Source organism: Oncorhynchus mykiss, chromosome 19, assembly GCF_013265735.2.
Source record: "Oncorhynchus mykiss isolate Arlee chromosome 19, USDA_OmykA_1.1, whole genome shotgun sequence".
Taxonomy (NCBI): domain Eukaryota; kingdom Metazoa; phylum Chordata; class Actinopteri; order Salmoniformes; family Salmonidae; genus Oncorhynchus; species Oncorhynchus mykiss.
The window spans coordinates 28,796,239-28,816,148 of NC_048583.1; the positions used below are offsets into that span (position 1 = coordinate 28,796,239).

Genomic DNA, 19,910 nt, shown 5'->3' on the forward strand with positions numbered 1-19,910 from the left:
AACGTTGATTTGTCCGTCGCAGGAAATGATCTGACGGAAGTAGACATGCTGTCCTGTTTCTGGAGCGCGCCCCAGGGCAATGCAGTAGCGACATTCGCGCGCCTGCTCCCATTCTGGTACGCCCCCAACTCCAAGCAGCAGGCAGAGTGCCAGACGGCGCCTGCTCAGACCAGAATGGCGGCTCTTTTGGAATCGCTGCTGCAGAAGGAAGTGGAAGCTATCAAGGCCGTAGAATGGTTAAAACACGACGGGGTAAGTGACAATTGCAAACCCGAGATTAAGTGGATTTCGTGGGGCCTGGTTTCAATAGTTTTGCGTGCGCTGCGAAATGTCATCGTGGAACGGATGTAAACAAAACTTTTTCCACTGCTCGCTCACCTGCTGTTTTCAATATGGAAACTAGGCTAGCTAGCCAGTTTGCTAGCTAACTGTTAAGAAATCAATAGCTTACCAGCTAGTCAACTGACAACTCGCTACCTGTCGTATCATCTTCAGAATGATGTAAATCAGGTCATCAACTAACGTAACTAGTTCTTTATGAAAGTATTGCTAGCTAATGATGACCACTTCAAGATAGCTAGTTAACGTTATGTAGCTAGATATTCTTGAGATGTTCTCATACATTCTTCCTACTGTTATTGTCACAACAGGACAGTGACAGCTTGGCATGGTGTAAGCCACTGAAGATCGAAAGACAGGAGTTTGTTCCTTTCCTGTTGAACTTCCTGCGAGAGCAGAGCTGCTCCACCCTCACCCATGGCCCTGCCACACCCGCCAAGACCCCCAGCCACCCCAGGGTCTCCCAGCCCTCTCAGCAGGGGCCAGGCTTCTCCAGTGAGCATAGGGGGGACTGCAGATCTACCGGACCTGGAACCGGTCCTCGTAGTGCCAGCCGTGTACAGCTATTCTCCTCCACTCCCTCCCTGTCTCCTGGGGCTGAGTGGGATACTACCCAACCCCCATCTGGCTCCCACTGCCTGGGTGGGATCAGTGCCCTCAGTAGTCCTTCCTTCAGCTCAGCCAGGAGCCCTGCTCCATCCTCCACCTCCAGGCACACTCCCTCAGAGCGCCGCTCCACCCAGAGAGCCAGTTTGGGGGATTTCATGCCGTCACCTCCAGAGCTCCAGCACCACCACAGTCTCAGCCTGGGGGTCCAGCAGCAGCCGCGTGGCCGCAGGAGGAGTGCTGGGATGGGAGGGCAGGGAAGGCAGGGTGGGGGGCGTGGTGTGTTCCAGACTGACGAGGTGGGGCCAGGAAGATCTGAGGGTGGTGGGAGGAAGGGAAGGGGAGGAGGGGCTAATAAAATGGGTGACCCAGCTGTGTCACCTCCAATGGCTCAGATGACAACTCTGGTCCAGCTCAACTTAACCAATCTGGAAGACTTCCCACCTATGGGGATGTCGCATGCATCACCAGCGTGAGTTCTGTTCTATGCCTTGAATTGAATTTAAGAACACTGAATGAAACGTTCTCACCTGTGAATTCAATAAGAGATCAATCAAAAATATCTTACTTCAACCAAAACAATGAACAACAATGTTATTTTTATCATACTGTTCTGTCCTCCCCACTTCTTTCTCCACTAGACTGCATACAAAACCATCTCGGAGGATCAACCCAACCCCAGTCAGTGCAGAGCGGCCTCACTCCAGACCGAAGACCTGTTTCACTTCCACCCCCTTCAGCACCAGGCCCTCCAGCCCTTCCCCAGTCCCCGAGGCAGTCACTGGGGCCATCGAAGGGAGCATCACTGGGGCCCTGAACGTGGGCAGCCCCCCTCTCAGTCTGCAGGAGGAGAGAGAACTGCTAAAGAAAGTGAAGTAAGTGGGTTAAGAAGGCCAGTCACCATTTATAACACACACCTTCTAGGACTGATTTCCCAAACACAGCCAAATCCTGGACAAAAAATTGTTTTGAATGGAAAATCTCAATTGAAAGTTTTAAAAAAATCCAGGAGTAGTCTTATTTGGGATCATGAAACCAGTCCTTTTTCTACCTCTGTCAATCTCAATTATCTCATTTTTTCCTTTGCTGTCATTTTCAATCTGTTACTTGTTTCTTGTAGGTGTAAACGAGCCCAGCAGGGCTCCCCTTTACCCACCTCTTTGGACCCCTGTACCCCTACCAAACCAGGGCTCCGGCCAGTATCAGGCTCCAAAATTACCCCTGTCACCCTGGGTTTGAATCCTGACCCCTCTAAAGTCACCTTGACCTCTGAACTGGACCTTCTGGCTGACCTCTACTGCACCTGCATCTCTGGTATATGACCTGTAGGGGGAGACAGTGTTTCATGCCAGAGGGGGGTTAACCTGGTCCTTGTGTTGGTCCCAGATATTTTTGTGCTGTCTTCATTGATCATAGAAGTTGGCACAACAGATCTGTAACCAGGCTAGGGTTGGCTAGTTATATAATCAAAATGTGTTCTTTTGGAAATCTGCTTTTTTGTAAGATTTTAAGTACTTTAGTTGAAGTAATGTGCATTTAGTGCGATTAAAAAAAAAAATATATTAATATATATTTTTTAATTACTGTTGTGTAATAACATTAATTCTGGTGAAGATTCTAATGTTGTGTTTGGTCTATCTCTTTCTGACAGAGAACCTAGTTCCCAACGTGTTCCTGGAACTGTTCTTTGTGCTGCAGCTTCTGACATCTAGAACACCAGCCGTCACAGAGGAAGAGGACAAGGATCTAAGTATGGGGACGTTAGGTGAGAGGTGGAGATTCTTCAACATGACCAGTAATCAGTATGGATGGAGTTTTGTAATATTCTTTCTTTCAGCGCAAATGTATTTATTTAAATGTGTGGGTTAATAATATTTTATTGGTGACAATATGACTGCTAAACCCTTTGTGTTTGATCTACACAGATGTCCTGGAAAGAGGCTATCTCAGCAAGGTGCACAACTGTGTCTACTTCTCTGTCAGGGTGCTGGAGAATCAGTTTGAGTGAGTTCTTCCTGGGCATATTATACTGAACATTTAAGATTTGAATCCTATGATAGTCTGGCTCCATATGTGTTTATACCGGACCTGCACTCTTGGCTAGGTCTCCCTTTAAAAGAGGTAATTTGACATCAATGTGACAACCTGGTGAAATAAAGGTTAAAACAATCTTTGTCTGTGTCAGGTTGGTGTCTCACCTGGACAAAGACACCCTGCGTCTCTTGGCTGAGAACGAGAGGGTGACCTGCTTCTCTCCGTCCCTGAGGAACAGACTGACTCTGGCCCAGGACTCCAGCACAGCCAAGGTACATAACCCAACATGACAAGAACACTAATACACTCATGTTTTGTTCTCTTCAGTCAACTCCAAAGTAAACAGGAATTCACATTTTCCTACTCGCAAAGCAATGAATTGGAATGTAATTGAGCCCAGCCCTCTCTCTCTTCCCTTCCAGGTCTCGCCCTCTGTGGACACCTTCATCCACTCTGTCCCGTTCCAGCCTGCCACTGACAACCGCTCCAACTTCAGCAGTGACAAGGCCTTCCACACCTTCAAGAAGCAGAGGGATATTTTCTACGAGGTGCTGCGAGAGTGGGAAGACTTCCACAAGGAACCTAGATGGGAGTTTGAAGCTGAATTAGGCAGTAGGGTCAGGTAAGACCAATACTAGTGGTAGCAAACTAATGGCCAGTTTCACAGAACGAGTTTAAGCCTATTCCTGGACTATAAAAAGGCTCTGGTTCCAGCAAAATGTGATGTCTTTTTTATAGGAGTAGGCCTTGTTATTGGTCATGTTATAATGGTGGTGCTGTTGTGCTTCCTCCTTTCAGAGGAATGGTGAGTCAACTGAACTCCACTGGAAACCACTCTCATTTCGCCAGACTCTTCCTCAAGCAGTTGGTGCAGGTATGGAATTGGGATGGTGCAATTACACACACACACTCTTGCTCTCTCTCTCGCTAACACCCCTCTCTCCCTCTAGATGTGCAAAGGTCCCCGTGCTTTGGGCTCCCCGGGCGACACCCCCGACGCGGACCTACTAGGCATGCTGGGAGCAGACAGCCTGGGGCGTCTAAAGCGTCTGGAGGAGCGTCTGATCCAGCCCCAAGGCATTCTGGGACCCTGTCCTCCACCCGCCTTCCCGGGACACCAGGAGTTCTTCAGGGACTTCTTAAAGACCGCAAGCTGGTGAGATTGACAGTGGTGTTCCAGCTTGGATACAATGCAGTCGCATTTTGCAGATTACCAGATTGTCAAATCATATTGATCGAGTTCCTGCAGTGTTAAACACTACTTATGCATTTTGCAGAGATCTTATACGGACTGATTGTTCTCAGATCTATACAGATGCGGAAGTATCCTGATTTGTCATTTGGGTGAACGTCTACCCATAACCATACCTCTCTGTCCTAGCTGCCAGCTGAACCAGCACCTGAAGGACAGTCTGTGTCAGCAGCTCCTCCAGCTTGACGAGGTGTCTGTCCTGGCTCCCGTGGTCTCCAGTGCCGAGGGAGACATGGAACAACAAGTCAGCACTGATTACTCTGTAGACCTGGTGCAAGATCTCTCACCTCAATCAGAATGGGGCTTGGTGGAGAATATATTTTCTTGTTTTAATACCCCCCTTTCCCATATCTCCTCTCTCTCGCCCTCTCTCTGTGCCACCTCATCTCTCTCTCAGGATGAGAAGCAGCGTTTCTCCTCTGTCCTGCTGTTGGCTCGTCTCCTAGCTAAGTTCCTGGGTTATATCTCCTTCCTGCCATACCAGACCTCTGAGAGGCCCTCCAGGGAGATACAGGAGGCTACTGCCAACCTCCGCAGCAAGGTACTGTGGCACCAGACTTGGAATAGTAGTCGGTGGAAGCAATTCAGGAAGTAGACTTCAAACCAGAATTGACTGAATTGAAATGTCACTGACCCTCACCCTGGTTGGAAGAGGCATATTTTTTCATCCATCTGCAGAAGATAACAATTTTATTACAAGCTTCCCTCCTCTGTGCTTTTTCCTTCCCTCCATTCTCAGAGTATGTCTGTGCTGGATGTGTGTGCGGTCCTGCGTAGCTGTGTTCGTAGGAGACGGACCATCCTGACTGTGCCCTGGCTGGTGGAGTTCCTCTCCATGCTGGACTTCACCGGTCCCTTCCTCCTCTGCTACAGGACCGTTCTGGGACTGCTGCTCAGCCTATACAGGTGTGTGTTACTTTCTCTATCATTCTCCTTTTTTAGTGCTTTCACTCTCTCTCTTGCATGTGTTCTCACTCCTCCCCTCTCCTTTTACCTTCTTCCTGTCTCTAGTTTCTTCCTTCATTTCTCCCTTTCTCTTTCTACCCATCTCTCTCCTTCTCCCTCTATTTCTCCCTTTCCACTCTGCTTCCCCGTCTCTCTCGTGATCTGAAGTCCTGACCCAGTGTGTGTGTGTGTCTCTTAGGCGGATGGTGCTGTCCAGAGAAGGAGAGGTGTGTTACCTGAATCAGCTTCTCATGGTGGCTGTTCTAGGCTGGCTGTTCCAGATCCCAGTGATCCCGGAGGAGCTTTTCTTCACTACTGATTTCGCTGTAGCTGTCGAGCTAGAGGAGAGCCAGACCAACGTCCAGGGACTTGTGAGTAAACTGGAATGGCTCTTCTCAATTACATTTGAAGGCGAAATGCCACGGTCTTTTCATGAGTTTTGATGAACTTGTTTTTTTGTTTATTTTAGGACTGTCTCCCCCTGGTGGACCAACAGCTCCTCTACACCTGCTGTCCTTTCCTGGGTGGGTACATCCATAGAAATGGAGTAATTTATAGTAATAGACAGCGTTGGGTATGTTACTTTCTAAATGTAATCCGTTAGTTGCTAGTTACACGTCCAAAATTGTAATCAGTAACGCAACTTTTGGTTTACCAAAACTCAGTAATGTAATCTGATTACATTCAATTACTTTTAGATTACTTTGCCCTTGAGAGGCATTTTAGGAAGACAAAAATGTATGTTACCAATTGAACGACATCTATTGCAGGATAAATCAATGTTAATGTTTACATAGCTGGCCATATATGGAGGTAAAATTGTACTTTATGGGTTGGTTATGTGAGCTTCTTCTAACCATCACTTACTGCTACATTAAATTATATCTGTACATTGATATAATTTATAAGTCCAAAAATGTATGTAGCAACTACAGATTGCCCCTTGTTAAGTTTATCAAAAGTGTGCGAGTTTGAGCATGTGTCCATTAAGCCTATGGATTTTTTTAATGAATTAGATTGAGCAATAAAAGCCCCACTTTTATTCCATAGGCTTGGATCCGAGCTATGCAGCTGTTGCAAGAGTGCATTTTTCACTGGCTGTCCACTGGTTTCAAGAATAATGATTGATAGGCAGCTTAAACTTCTTGAAATACACATTTAGATTTGTGAACAGCCATCCACAATCCGTAAGGCGCAAATAGCTAAATCAGAGAGTAGCTGTGTGATTCACATCAATGCGCTATGTAGATGTCAATAATAAGTGATATCCGTATCGCCGTAGACTACACCCCTGCTGTCAGCCGTACCTCCAAGCCTTTATTCAAGTTGGATAATCTTTGGATGCCGACAGCAGTCGCACCATTGGAAGACACAGCTTGGACTGTAGCCGAGTCGCTCAGGTGGAACAAACTTAAGCTTGCGCCTTTTTTCAATGCTGATTTGAATGTCATTGAGAAAACAACAGAAGTGTCCGTTTTTTTAAAAATTTTCTCGCAAACATCCGTTCTGAATTTAAAAGTAATCATCTAGTTTTTCAAAAGTATCTAATCTGATTACAATATTTTTGCTGGTAACGGATTACAGTTACCGTTGTTTTTGTAATCCCTTACATCTAATCCGTTCCTCCCCAACCCCGGCAATAGACAATAGTTATTCTATTTCTACGTGTGCAAAGTCTTCTGCAGGGGCCCCAAATGGTGTTCTCACAATTGTAGCTGTTTGATTATCTGTTGTTTTCAGGTGAGTTCCGTAAGCTCCTCGCTGCCTTTGTGGCCGGTAGCTCTGCCAGGGGTGGAGGCCTCATCCGTAAGATCACCCCTACCTCTGCTGAGCTAAGAGGTACCCCCACCACCACCAGGTCACAGCAAAAACTACAGGTACGATTCTAGGAGTAGCTGGCCTAGTGGTTAGTGCCCCGGGTTCCAATCTGACGTACTGCCTATGTGATACTCTCCTATTATCTTTCTGACCGTCTCTCCTCTTCCCAGCAAAGCATACTAAATACGAAGAAAAGTGTCTCTAGAAGCACGTTGATTTGACTGTGTTGTCACCTTTGTCTGTAAAGGTGGATTTGGAGCAAGCCTTCTTCCATAACCAGCCTCCATCTCTCAGACGAACGGTGGAGTTTGTAGCTGAGAGGGTGGGATCCAACTGTGTCAAACATATGAAGTGGGTACTGTCGTGTGTGTGTGTGTGTGTGTACACAGTATACACTGAGTGTACAAAACATTAGGAACACCTTTCTAATATTGAGTTGCACCCCCTTTTGCCCTCAGAACAGCCTCAGTTTGCCAGGGCATGGACTCTACAATGTGTCAACTGTTCCACAGGGATGCTGGCCCATGTTGACTCTAATGCTTCCCACAGTTGTGTCCAGTTGGCTGGATGTCCTTTGGGTGGTGTACTGTTCTTGAGACACACGGGAAACTGTTGAGCGTGAAAAACCCAGCGGCTTTGCAGTTCTTGACCCACCCAAACCGGTGTGCCTGGCACCTACGACCATACCCCGTTCAAAGGCACTTAAATATTTTGTCTTGCTCATTCACCCTCTGAATGGCACAAACAGAATCCATGTCTGAAGGCCTAAAAATCCTTCTTTAACCCACCTCCTCCCATTCATCCAGATTGTTTGAAGTGGATTTAACAGGTGTCATCAATAGATGATCAAAGCTTTCACTTGGTCAGCCTATGTCATGGAAAGAGGTGTTCCTAATGTTTTGTACACTCGTACATAATATAGTGGTCGTATGTATCTACTGTTTTTTTAGGTGTCTGTGTTGATACGTGTAGTATCATGTGACTGTGTGTTGCAGGGTCACGCTGGTGTGTGAGCTGGTCCGTGGTGGAGAGAGGTTGCTGAGGGAGGGGCTGATCTCACCAGGGGCCAACCCTCTGATACTCAACGACTCCATCTGTGCTCAACTCTGTGACGGGGGCCAGGAGGCTCTAGAGAGAGCTACCAGGTACACATGGTTTTGTCTGTATGTGGTTATAAACTTGATTCATGGAGCTTGCCAATGAAATGGTCCCTAAAGTGCAAGCCCTGCCTATGGTACTATTTTTAAACCCAGGTCTGTATGGGGTGTGACTATAATTTTTGTAGTGCTTTGACTACAGACTCTTGTGCGTTCAGGTTTTGCAGTGAGAAGGGTCCAGAAGCCATCCGGGTTCTTCTTCCTGACGAGACGTCTCCCGCTGTAAGTCTATTCAGCGTTGCTCTTTTAACTCTGGTCTAGTCATTTAGCAGATGCTCTTATCTAGAGCGACATACAGTTAGTGCATCGGTCTAAAGATCGCTAGGTGAGACAACCGCGTGTCACACTTGCGGTACATTTTCTTTCTTAATAAAATAGCTATAGCTAAATCAGTCCTTGCTGACGATGCTAACATGCGTTGTCTCTCCCGCCAGGTTCTCACTACGTCTGAGAACATCACCAAGCGCCTGGCCACTGAGAAGGCCTATAGCTGGCTCTCCTCCAACATCACAGCCCTGGTCAAGCGAGAGTGGAAAACAACGTTTGACCGTGTGATGAAGTCTCTTCCCAGCCCAGAGGCTAGTGGTGTGGAAGGTTCTGGTCTTGTGGCTAAAGCTGGAGCTGGAACTGCAGCAGTCTCCCAGGAGCAGTCACGTACCCCAAAACGGGACATGGGCAAGGAGGAGGCTGTGACGTCCTGCCCTCCAGACTGCCCCCACAGTGCACCACTACCATCTGATGTCCTGGTAGAGATTAAGGTAATGTTCTAATGAATGAAGAATGCCAGGATGTAATGCTATCCTTATTATAGACACTAGTTTGGAGCTAGGAACACAAGCGTTTCGCTACATCCGCAAAAACATTTACTAAATATGTGTATGCGACCAATAAAATTTGATTTGACTTTGATAGATTGATTTTATGCTCTCATACTTCTATCAGAATAATGGTAGATTATGTGAGGTTCAGCTCTGGTGAATCAATCTTATTGATGATAATATAAAAGAGGATGATTGTGCCCCCTACAGGAGGTGTTGAGTATTGCAGTAGGTCCGAGGTCTGAAAAGGAGGCGTTGACTTGTCTACAGCTGAACGCTCTACTGGGAAAAGTAGGAGACACACTGAGCTGCAAAAAGGTACCGCAAGCTGTTATCACCTTGGTCCTGATTAACACATGCTTTATACTCCCGCAATGAACATGGGCTTATGGTTCAGATAGAGGTCCTGCATAGGGCTGTTGTGGTGACCGTATTACCTCCACACTTGCAGTCATGACCGCAGTCAAAATTCCACGTGACCGTTTGAGTCACGGTAATCTGTGCGCTTTGACATGAATGGCACTGATGCGTTGGCAGTACCCAACTCTCTAACGATCATCAGGTCACTAATGGTCTGGTACTCAGGTCTCGGTTGTCCCTCTAACCCACTCTGACATCAATGCAAATCCAATTGAAAATCTAATCAAAACAGTGTCATGCTTTTGAAACTCACTGTTAGTCTACATTGTTTGACCTCACTGTGATCGATCACTCTGAAGAAAGAAGTTCAACAACAGGTGGAAACTGAGTGGAAAACGTGGTCGTTGTGGATGTTGTTTCAAAGCCAAACACAACTAAATGGACAGAGCTTTCTAAGGTGATGATTAATGCAAAGCATTTAAGGCATCTCATGTAGAACACCCATTGGCATATTAAAGCTTATGCATAGGCCTGTATAAAGCCTGAATTAAAATGGCGTTATACAATAGGCCTATATAGCCTACCGCATATTACGCACGGCAGAAAAACATTTTAAAAAAATACAACAGATTTAAGATGTCTTTGGTAAACAATTGTCTAGCCTATTAGGCTACTCCAAAATTCAACAAAACTCTAGTAATCACCTTTGAGTGTGGACTGTATTATTATGCATACTGAATGGCATGGTTACCTTATGATACGCTCCAAATGTTCTATCCATGAGTCTGGGAGAGAACGTATAGGCCTAGGTGATGCAGTTGGTTCATTCACTTACCGAGTATAGTTAGCCTACAATTATAGTGAATTTGTATTTGATCTTGAATAGCCTACTAATAGGGTCTTTAAAAAAAATATATTATCATAATTAATATCTCACCACCATGCGTTTCCGTCTCTTCTCTCTCCTTCAATACTTTCTCGAGGACGCGGAGACGGGGGCTGTCAACAGTTTAATGAAATGTGTTTCGTTGGTTAAACATGTTACTATCGATGTTCGTGAACAGATTTCGCTTGCTTTCCCAAATGAAGCACAGGGTAGCTGCAGGAACTGGGTTAGAGAGCCCATGGCATACAGAGTTTAGGTAGAATATCACCTGTCACGCAGCGAGAGGCTTGCTCCTCAAACGGGTTGACGCGTGAAGTGAAATAAGTGTTCTTATGAGCCCAGACATTTCTACATGCAATCCTGTGTGAAAGCAGAGTTCTGATGGTTGCCACTAGAAAGAGGATCCCAGCTTTCTAGTGTTAATATATTTATTTCTCAGCTGCTAATATTATGCACATTGCTCTACTGTAAAACCGGAGTAGCCTACCCAGCATAAAAGGAACCGCAAGAAAGCACAACCTCCATTCACTATTCAAGTGCAAGTGGAGGACATGTATTTTTTCCCATGCCCCTGTTTCTGCCCATTTTGATATATGGCCCATTCTAAATTAAAACTACTTTTACATGATAGTAAAGACAAGATTACATTTAGAATAGTGAAAATATGATCACTTGACGAGAGAACGGCATGTTCAGCCTGAAGCAAGGAACAGAGCACCAGCTTCTTCTTTTTTTGTTGCAACTTTCCCAAATCATCAATACCCTATAATCACATCATGCAGCCCATATATCTTTTCTAAGGTTTGTGTCATTCACAACTAAAGTTGCCAAGTAACTCTAAATCTAGTGTATAGGACTTGTTTCAAATGATCACTTTTACTCTCAACATAGCGCTACATATGCGCAGTGTGCGCTCGCTCGGGAATGGGGGGGATAGGTAAATAATGTCACAGGATTTATAAGCATATCTTAACAGACTACCTACAGGCCGAGGGTGCCATTGGCATGGCCAGATAACGTGCATTAGGCCGACTCAGAATACACTAATATGAAATACATTTTAATGTTTTTTTTTTTAGACCTGCCTAACCCTAAAATAAATGCAGTGCATTCAAAAAGTATTCAGACTCCTCCACTTTTTTCACATTTTATGTTACCACCTTATTCTAATGTATTCAAGTGTTTTTTTCCCCCCTCATCAATCTACACACAATACCCCATAATGACAAAGCAGAAACGGGTTTTAAGAAGAGTTTTCAAATGTATTAAAAATAAAATGACTTAAGTATTCAAACCTTTTACTCAGTACTTTGTTGAAGCACCTTTGGCAGCGAGTACAGCATCAAGTCTTCTTGGGTATGACGCTACAAGCTTGGCACACCTGTTTTTGGGGAGTTTCTTCCATTCTTCTCTGCAGATCCTCTCAAGCTCTGTCAGGTTGGATGGGGAACGTCGTTGCACAGCTTTTTTCAGGTTTCTCCAGAAATGTTTGATCGTGTTCAAGTCCGGGCTCTGGCAGGGCCACTCAAGGACATTCACAGATTTGTCCCGAAGCCACTCCTGCATTGTCTTGGCTGTGTGCTAACGGGTCGTTGTCCTGTTGGAAGGTGAACATTTTCCCCAGGCTGAGTTGCCGAGCGCTCGGGAGCAGGTTTTCATCATGGATCTCACTGTACTTTGCTCCTTTCATCTTTCCCTCGATCCTGACTAGTCTCCCAGTCCCTGCTGCTGAGAAACATCCCCACAGCATGATTCTACCACCACCATGCTTTACTGTAGAGATGGGGCCAGGTTTCCTCCAGACGTGACTCTTGGCATTAAGGCCAAGGAGTTCAATCAGACCAGAGAATCTTGTTTCTCATGGTCTGTGAGTTCTTTAGGTGCCTTTTAGCAAACTCCAAGCGCGCTGTCGTGGCTTTTTACTGAGTGGCTTCCGCATAAAGGCCTGATTGGTGAAGTGCTGCAGAGATGGTTGTCCTTCTGAAAGGTTCTCCCATCTCCACAGAGGAGATGGGAGAGTAGTACTGGACCAAGAGTGACCATTGGCTTCTTCGTCACCTCCCTGACCAAGGCCCTTCTTCCCCGATTGCTCAGTTTGGCAGGGCGGTAGTTCCAAACTTCTTCATTTTAAGAATAATGGAAGCCACTGTGATCTTGGGGACCTTCAATGCTGCAGTCATTTTTTGATACCCATCCCTAGATCTGTGCCCCAACACAATCCTGTCTCGGAGCTCTACGTACAATTCCTTCGACCTCATGACTTGGTTTTTGCTCTGACATGCACTGTCAACTGTGGGACCTTATATTTATATTTATATATATATCTCACACACAGGTGCGCGCCTTTCCAAATCATGTCCAATCAATTGAATTTACCACAGGTAGACTCAACAAGTTGTAGAAACATCTCAAGGATGATCAATGGAAACAGGCTGCACCTGAGCTCAATTTTGAGTCTCATAGTAAAGGGTCTGAATGCTTATTTAAATAAGTTATTTCGGTTTTTTATTTTTAGTACATTTGCCAGAAATCTAAGCCTGTTTTCTCTTTGTCATTATGGGGTATTTTGTGTCGATTGATGAGGGGAAAAAATGTATTTAATCCATTTTAGAATAAGGCTGTAAGTTAACAATGTGGGGTGTGAATACTTTCCAAATGCACTGTAGATGTTTCAACTGCGGCCATCAGCGGTTTGCATGCGTGCCGGCTTGGAGATGCTAAACGTGTTTGTTAAATAATGGTCAAATAAACGTGAGAACGGCTGTCATTTGCATGACAGTTACCGGCTGGCGGAATGTCATGACGGCCACAGACCTAGACATGTATGCTACAAGTTTTGTTTTTGATTTGTATTTATTCTCTCCCCTCTCCCTCCTACCTATTACTTCACAGTTCTCATTCCCAATGCCTGAACAGATGCTGATACGTTGCACCGTCCTACTAGCCTGTAAACTAGGTAAGATGACGAGAGCTGGGACTACGGCTAGAAACCAGGTCGGGGGGAGATGCACTGAGTGTATGAAACATTAGGACCACCTGCTCTTTCCATGAGGAGGAGGTGAAAGCTATTATCCCTTATTGATGTCACTTTAATCAATGTAGATTGAAGGGGAGGAGACAGATTTTAAAGCCTCGAGACATGCATTGTGTGTCATTCAGCGGGTGAACGGGCAAGACAAAATATTTAAGTGCCTTTTGAATGGGGTATGGTCGTAGGTGCCAGGCGCACCGGTTTGAGTGCGTCAAGAACTGCAACGCTGCTGGTTTTTTTACGCTCGACAGTTTCCTGTGTGTATCAAGAACGGTCCACCACCCAAAGGACATCCAGCCAACTGGACACAACTGTGGGAAGCATTGGAGTCAACATGGGCCAGCATCCCTGTGGAACGGTTTTGACACCATGTCCCGACAAATTCAGGCTGTTCTGAGGGAAAAAGGGGGGTGCAACTCAATATTAGTAAGGTGTTCCTAATGTTTTGTACACTGTGTACATTAATTTGCCTGTTGCCAAGACCTCCATTGTTATCATGCCCTCAGTGCATGTCCTGTAGGACAAGGGTTGGCTACAGCATATACATTATGGAATGAAGCCAGATGAGACCTACTGTTTATCATCGTTGAATTTGTGTGTATGCACAGTTTCAGGGGAGCTGCCCATGGTGTCCCCACAGGAGGAATGTGATAGGACAGTGTCTCCTGATCCAGTATTACCAGACTCACCAGTCCAAAGGGTAGGCTGTTCAATCAAAGTCCTGCTGGAGCAGTTGATCCTCCTGTGGGGGAGAGACTGTTGTTCATCAGCCCCCCTCCACCTGCTCTTCACAGAAATGACACTCAGTGCTGTCCTCATGGCCAGCGACTCACAGGTACGTCTCAGTATAGCCTACATGTGCATAGCTACTTGGTGTATGTTATGTTTTTGTTTATACAGTTGAAGTCGGATGTTTACTTACACTGAGGTTGGAGTCATTAAAACTCGATTTTTAACCACTCCACAAATGTTTTGTTAACAAAATATAGTTTTGGCAAGTCTGTAAGGACATCTACTTTGTGCATTACACAAGTAATCTTTCCAAAAATGATTTACAGACAGATTATTTCACTTTTAATTCACTGTGTCACAATTCCAGTAGGTCAGAAGTTTACATACACTACGTTGACTGTGCCTTTAAACAGCTTGGAAAATATCATGACTTTAGAAGCTTCTGATAGGCTAATTGACCTCGTTTGAGTCAATTGGAGGTGTACCTGTGGATGTATTTCAAGGCCTACCTTCAAATTCAGTGCCTCTGCTTGACATCATGGGGAAAATCAAAAGAAATCAGCCAAGACCTCAGAAAAAAATTGTAGACCTCCACAAGTCTGGTTCATCCTTGGGAGCAATTTCCAAACGCCTGAAGATACCACGTTCATCTGTACACGTTCATCTGTACGGGGGTGGCAGCATCATGTTGTGGGGGTGCTTTGCTGCAGGAGGGACTGGTGCACTTCACAAAATAGATGGCGGCATGAGGATGGAAAATGATGTGGATATATTGAAGCAACATCTCAAGACATCAGTCAGGAAGTTAAAGCTTGGTTGCAAATGGGTCTTCTAAATGTGAGTGGCCATCACAAATCTCTGACCTCAATCCTATAGAAAATTTGGGGGCATACAGTGCCTTGCGAAAGTATTCGGCCCCCTTGAACTTTTGCCACATTTCAGGGTTCAAACATAAAGATATAAAACTGTATTTTTTTTGTGAAGAATCAACAACAAGTGGGACACAATCATGAAGTGGAACGACATTTATTGGATATTTCAAACTTTTTTAATTAACAAATCAAAAACTGAAAAATTGGGCGTGCAAAATTATTCAGCCCCTTTACTTTCAGTGCAGCAAACTCTCTCCAGAAGTTCAGTGAGGATCTCTGAATGATCCAATGTTGACCTAAACGACTAATGATGATAAATACAATCCACCTGTGTGTAATCAAGTCTCCGTATAAATGCACCTGCACTGTGATAGTCTCAGAGGTCCGTTAAAAGCGCAGAGAGCATCATGAAGAACAAGGAACACACCAGGCAGGTCCGAGATACTGTTGTGAAGAAGTTGGATACAAAAAGATTTCCCAAGCTTTAAACATCCCAAGGAGCACTGTGCAAGCGATAATATTGAAATGGAAGGAGTATCAGACCACTGCAAATCTACCAAGACCTGGCCGTCCCTCTAAACTTTCAGCTCATACAAGGAGAAGACTGATCAGAGATGCAGCCAAGAGGCCCATATGATCACTCTGGATGAACTGCAGAGATCTACAGCTGAGGTGGGAGACTCTGTCCATAGGACAACAATCAGTCGTATATTGCACAAATCTGGCCTTTATGGAAGAGTGGCAAGAAGAAAGCCATTTCTTAAAGATATCCATAAAAAGTGTTGTTTAAAGTTTTCCACAAGCCACCTGGGAGACACACCAAACATGTGGAAGAAGGTGCTCTGGTCAGATGAAACCAAAATTGAACTTTTTGGCAACAATGCAGAATGTTATGTTTGGCGTAAAAGCAACACAGCTGAACACACCATCCCCACTGTCAAACATGGTGGTGGCAGCATCATGGTTTGGGCCTGCTTTTCTTCAGCAGGGACAGGGAAAATGGTTAAAATTGATGGGAAGATGGATGGAGCCAAATACAGGACCATTCTGGAAGAAAACCTGATGGAGTCTGCAAAAGACCTGAGACTGGGACGGAGATTTGTCTTCCAACAAGACAATGATCCAAAACATAAAGCAAAATCTACAATGGAATGGTTCAAAAATAAACATATCCAGGTGTTAGAATGGCCAAGTCAAAGTCCAGACCTGAATCCAATCGAGAATCTGTGGAAAGAACTGAAAACTGCTGTTCACAAATGCTCTCCATCCAACCTCACTGAGCTCGACCTGTTTTGCAAGGAGGAATGGGAAAAAATGTCAGTCTCTCGATGTGCAAAACTGATAGAGACATACCCCAAGCGACTTACAGCTGTAATCGCAGCAAAAGGTGGCGCTACAAAGTATTAACTTAAGGGGGCTGAATAATTTTGCACGCCCAATTTTTCAGTTTTTGATTTGTTAAAAAAGTTTGAAATATCCAATAAATGTCGTTCCACTTCATGATTGTGTCCCACTTGTTGTTGATTCTTCACAAAAAAATACAGTTTTATATCTTTATGTTTGAACCCTGAAATGTGGCAAAAGGTCGCAAAGTTCAAGGGGGCCGAATACTTTCGCAAGGCACTGTAACTGAAAAAGCGTGTGCGAGCAAGGAAGCCTACAAACCTGACTCCATTACACCCTTTCTGTCTGGAGGAATGGGCCAAAATTCACCAAACTTATTGTGGGAAGCTTGTGGAAGGCTACCCAACACATTTGACCCAAGTTAAACAATTGAAAGGCAATGCTACCAAATACTGATTGAGTGTATGTAAACTTCTGACCCACTGGGAATGTGATGAAAAATATAAAAGCTGAAATAAATCATTTTCTCTACTATTATTCTGACATTTCATATTCTTAAAATGAGTGGTGATCCTTACTGACCTAAGAAATGATATTTTTACTTTGATTAAATGTCAGGAATTGTGTAAAAACTTAGTTTAAATTTATTTGGCTAAGGTGTATGTAAACTTCCGACTTCAGCTGTGTGTAGTTGAAGCAGAATATGTATACTACCGGTCAAAAGTTTTAGAACACCTACTCATTCAAGAGGTTCTTTTATTTTCACTATTTTCAACATTGTAGAATAATACTGAAGATATCAAAACTATGAAGTAACACATGGAATCATGTAGTTACCAAAAGTGTTAAACATGTTTGAGATTCTTCAAATAGCCACCCTTTGCCTTGATGACAGCTTTGCACATTCTTGGCATTTTCTCAACCAGTTTCACCTGGAATACTTTTCCAGCAGTCTTGAAGGAGTTCCCACATATGCTGAGCGCTTGGCTGATTTGTCCTCCGCTCTGCAGTCCGACTCATCCGAAACCATCTCAATTGGGTTGAGGTCGGGTGATTGTGGAGGCCAGGTCATCTGATGCAGCACTCTATCCCTCTCCTTCTTGGTCAAATAGCCCTTACACAGCCTGGAGGTGTGTTGGGTCAATGTCCTGTTGAAAAACAAATGATAGTCCCACTAAGCCCAAACCAGATTGGAAGCCATGCTAGTTACTTGTCCCTTGAATTCTAAATAAATCACAGACTTGTCACCAGCAAAGCACCCCCACACCATAACATCACCTCCTCCATGCTTTCCGGTGGGAAATACACGTGGAGATCATCCGTTCACCCACACCACATCTCACAAAGACACGGCGGTTAGAACCAAAAATCTCAGATTTGGACTCGAGACCAAACAACAAATTTCCACCCGTCTAATGTCTATTACTCTTGTATCTTGGCCCAAGCAAGTCTCTTCTTATTATTGTTGTCCTTTTGTAGTGGTTTCTTTGCAGCAATTTGACCTTGAAGGCCTGATTCACACAGTCTCCTCTGAACAGTTGATGTTGAGATGTCTGTTACTTGAACTCTGAAGCAGTTATTTGGGCTGCAATATCTGAGGCTGGTAATGAACTTATCCTCTGCAGCAGAGGTAACTATGTGTCTTCCATTCCTGTTGCGGTCCTCATGAGAGCCAGTTTCATCATAGCGCTTGATGGTTTTTGCCACTGCACTCTTGAAATGTTCCCCATTGACTGATCTTCATATCTTAAAGTAATGATGACTGTTGTTTCTCTTTGCTTATTTGAGTTGTTCTTGCCATAATATGGACTTAGCCCTGTTTGATAAAGGACCATCTTCTGTATACCCCCCTACTTTGTCACAACACAACTGATTGGCTCAAACGCATTAAGAAGGAAAGAAATTCCTCAAATTAACTTTTTAAGAAGGCACACCTGTCAATTGAAATGCATTCCAGGTGAAGCCTCATGATGCTGGTTGAGAGAATGCCAAGCATGTGCAAATCTGTCATCAAGGCAAAGGGTGGCTACTTTGAAGAATCTCAACAATACTATGTGTTATTTCATAGTTTTGATGTCTTCACCATTATTCTACAATGTAGAAAATAGTAAAAATAAAGAAAAACCCTTGACCATTTGACCGGTTGTGTATGTATTGAAGAAATGACTTGCATTGACTGATATGTGGTGGTTTCCCTGGAAAATTGCATCTGCTAAATTGTCTACATGTAAATGTCATCCTAAATGTAATTATGTCAACCTTATTTCATCGACAATTCTGTAGACGCGAGTATGGGAAGCTCAGCTTTTATGCCCCCCAGATAAACCAGCATGCTCTCTGTCATATCTCTACAGTGGGACAACTTTCTGTTCCTGGTCAGACAGCTGGTAGAGCGGGAGATTCTGGGAGAAGAAGAAGTGGTCTCTCATTGGAGGAAGCTGTCACAGTTACCCTGGCCAACGGTGATTGTTTGCTTGAAACTTGAAACATGTCTGTCTCCTCCGCACTGCGTGGAACTGGAAATCGGTGGTGCTCATTGTAATAACTGTTCAAGAGAATTTAGTCAAGCGAAACCTGACAACTGTTAGATATACACTCTATGGCTGCTTGTGAATAACTATCTCTCTTTTCGCTATTTAGGAATTCATAGAGAAGATCCAGCAGCAGTCCTCTTCCACCACATCCCTTCCTCTGCCTGAGCTTCAGAACCACATGGACATGTTGCAGGTCTCACCACAACCTGTAGAGGGAGCCAACTAACCATCTCGACAAAAAAAAACACATGGCTCTGAGAGACACATGCTCTGTTGGCCAACACTGCCCAGTCTGTTAGAAGACATATGTCACTGACAGGTGTAGCTGAACTCTACTACTCTGGCCAGTCAGTCCATAGTGCCGTTCTAGGTTCCTGAGATGTTAAACACACACAGACCGTGTTTAGATGAACAGCCATTGTGTACAGAACAGAGGAGACAATCACCTGGAACATCACTCTGTACAGCCAGCCACAGTCAGTTCAGACTAAGCCCTAGCCGCAAACATCGTTAGGGTAAGGGTTAGGGCCAAAGGGATGCAGTAGGGAGCGAGTTGGGACCGGCTGACACTGTCCTGTTTAGAGGTGCAAATGGGAACCAAAAAGTCCTGCTGCTCAGGACTTGTGGTGGAGCCATAGGCCAGGGGGAAGGGTGTACCAGAAGGCTGAGAACGAGGGGTGCAACATCAATAAAATAATAACTAACTTGATGGACAGACACTAGTAAATCAAAAATGGACAACAAAAACATGAGAAACCAATCCCTACTCGACCCCTACTGCCCTAGACATATGTAGGTCTGAAAGGATTATAGTAGATACTGTATGTGTCAACATTCAGCAATAGTGGGTAAGGGCTGGCTGGGGGATGATTTGTTATTGGGCCAAGGAATGTGCCATTTCTAAATGTTCACAGATAAATATGTATTTGTGTTGGTCTCAGAAGCACTTAAGAGTGTAACACAATGCCTTTAACCGTCACTCGTGATTTTGTGTGTTCATGGATGCTTTCTGTGCATTTGTAATAATGTTTAGTTCACGTTGGACTTAATGGTACCACGATTGTCTGCTGCTTTTAAACTTTACATTTTCGCATGCTGCCTGTCACATATTGAAAAATAATAAATATGTATTCTTTGAGACTAAACGGTTAGAAGTGTTTCTGTATGTAGGCTTTGGCTGTC

The 19,910-nt window shown here is 44.5% G+C and overlaps 1 protein-coding gene across 1 annotated transcript; it reads left to right on the top strand.

Moving 5' to 3' along the window:
- Positions 1-22: 22 nt before the first annotated feature.
- cdan1 (codanin 1) lies at positions 23-19,868 on the top strand. The gene is made up of 25 exons (XM_021573868.2): positions 23-252; positions 651-1,417; positions 1,587-1,820; positions 2,066-2,259; positions 2,597-2,710; positions 2,871-2,949; positions 3,131-3,251; positions 3,402-3,601; positions 3,778-3,853; positions 3,930-4,135; positions 4,361-4,475; positions 4,629-4,772; positions 4,971-5,137; positions 5,376-5,547; positions 5,646-5,700; positions 6,917-7,053; positions 7,242-7,345; positions 7,990-8,139; positions 8,310-8,373; positions 8,586-8,909; positions 9,180-9,287; positions 13,108-13,171; positions 13,855-14,081; positions 18,549-18,656; positions 18,835-19,868. The coding sequence occupies exons 1-25, from the start codon at positions 46-48 to the stop codon at positions 18,952-18,954; spliced, it is 4,257 nt and encodes a 1,418-aa protein (XP_021429543.2). The 5' UTR covers positions 23-45; the 3' UTR covers positions 18,955-19,868.
- Positions 19,869-19,910: the final 42 nt, after the last annotated feature.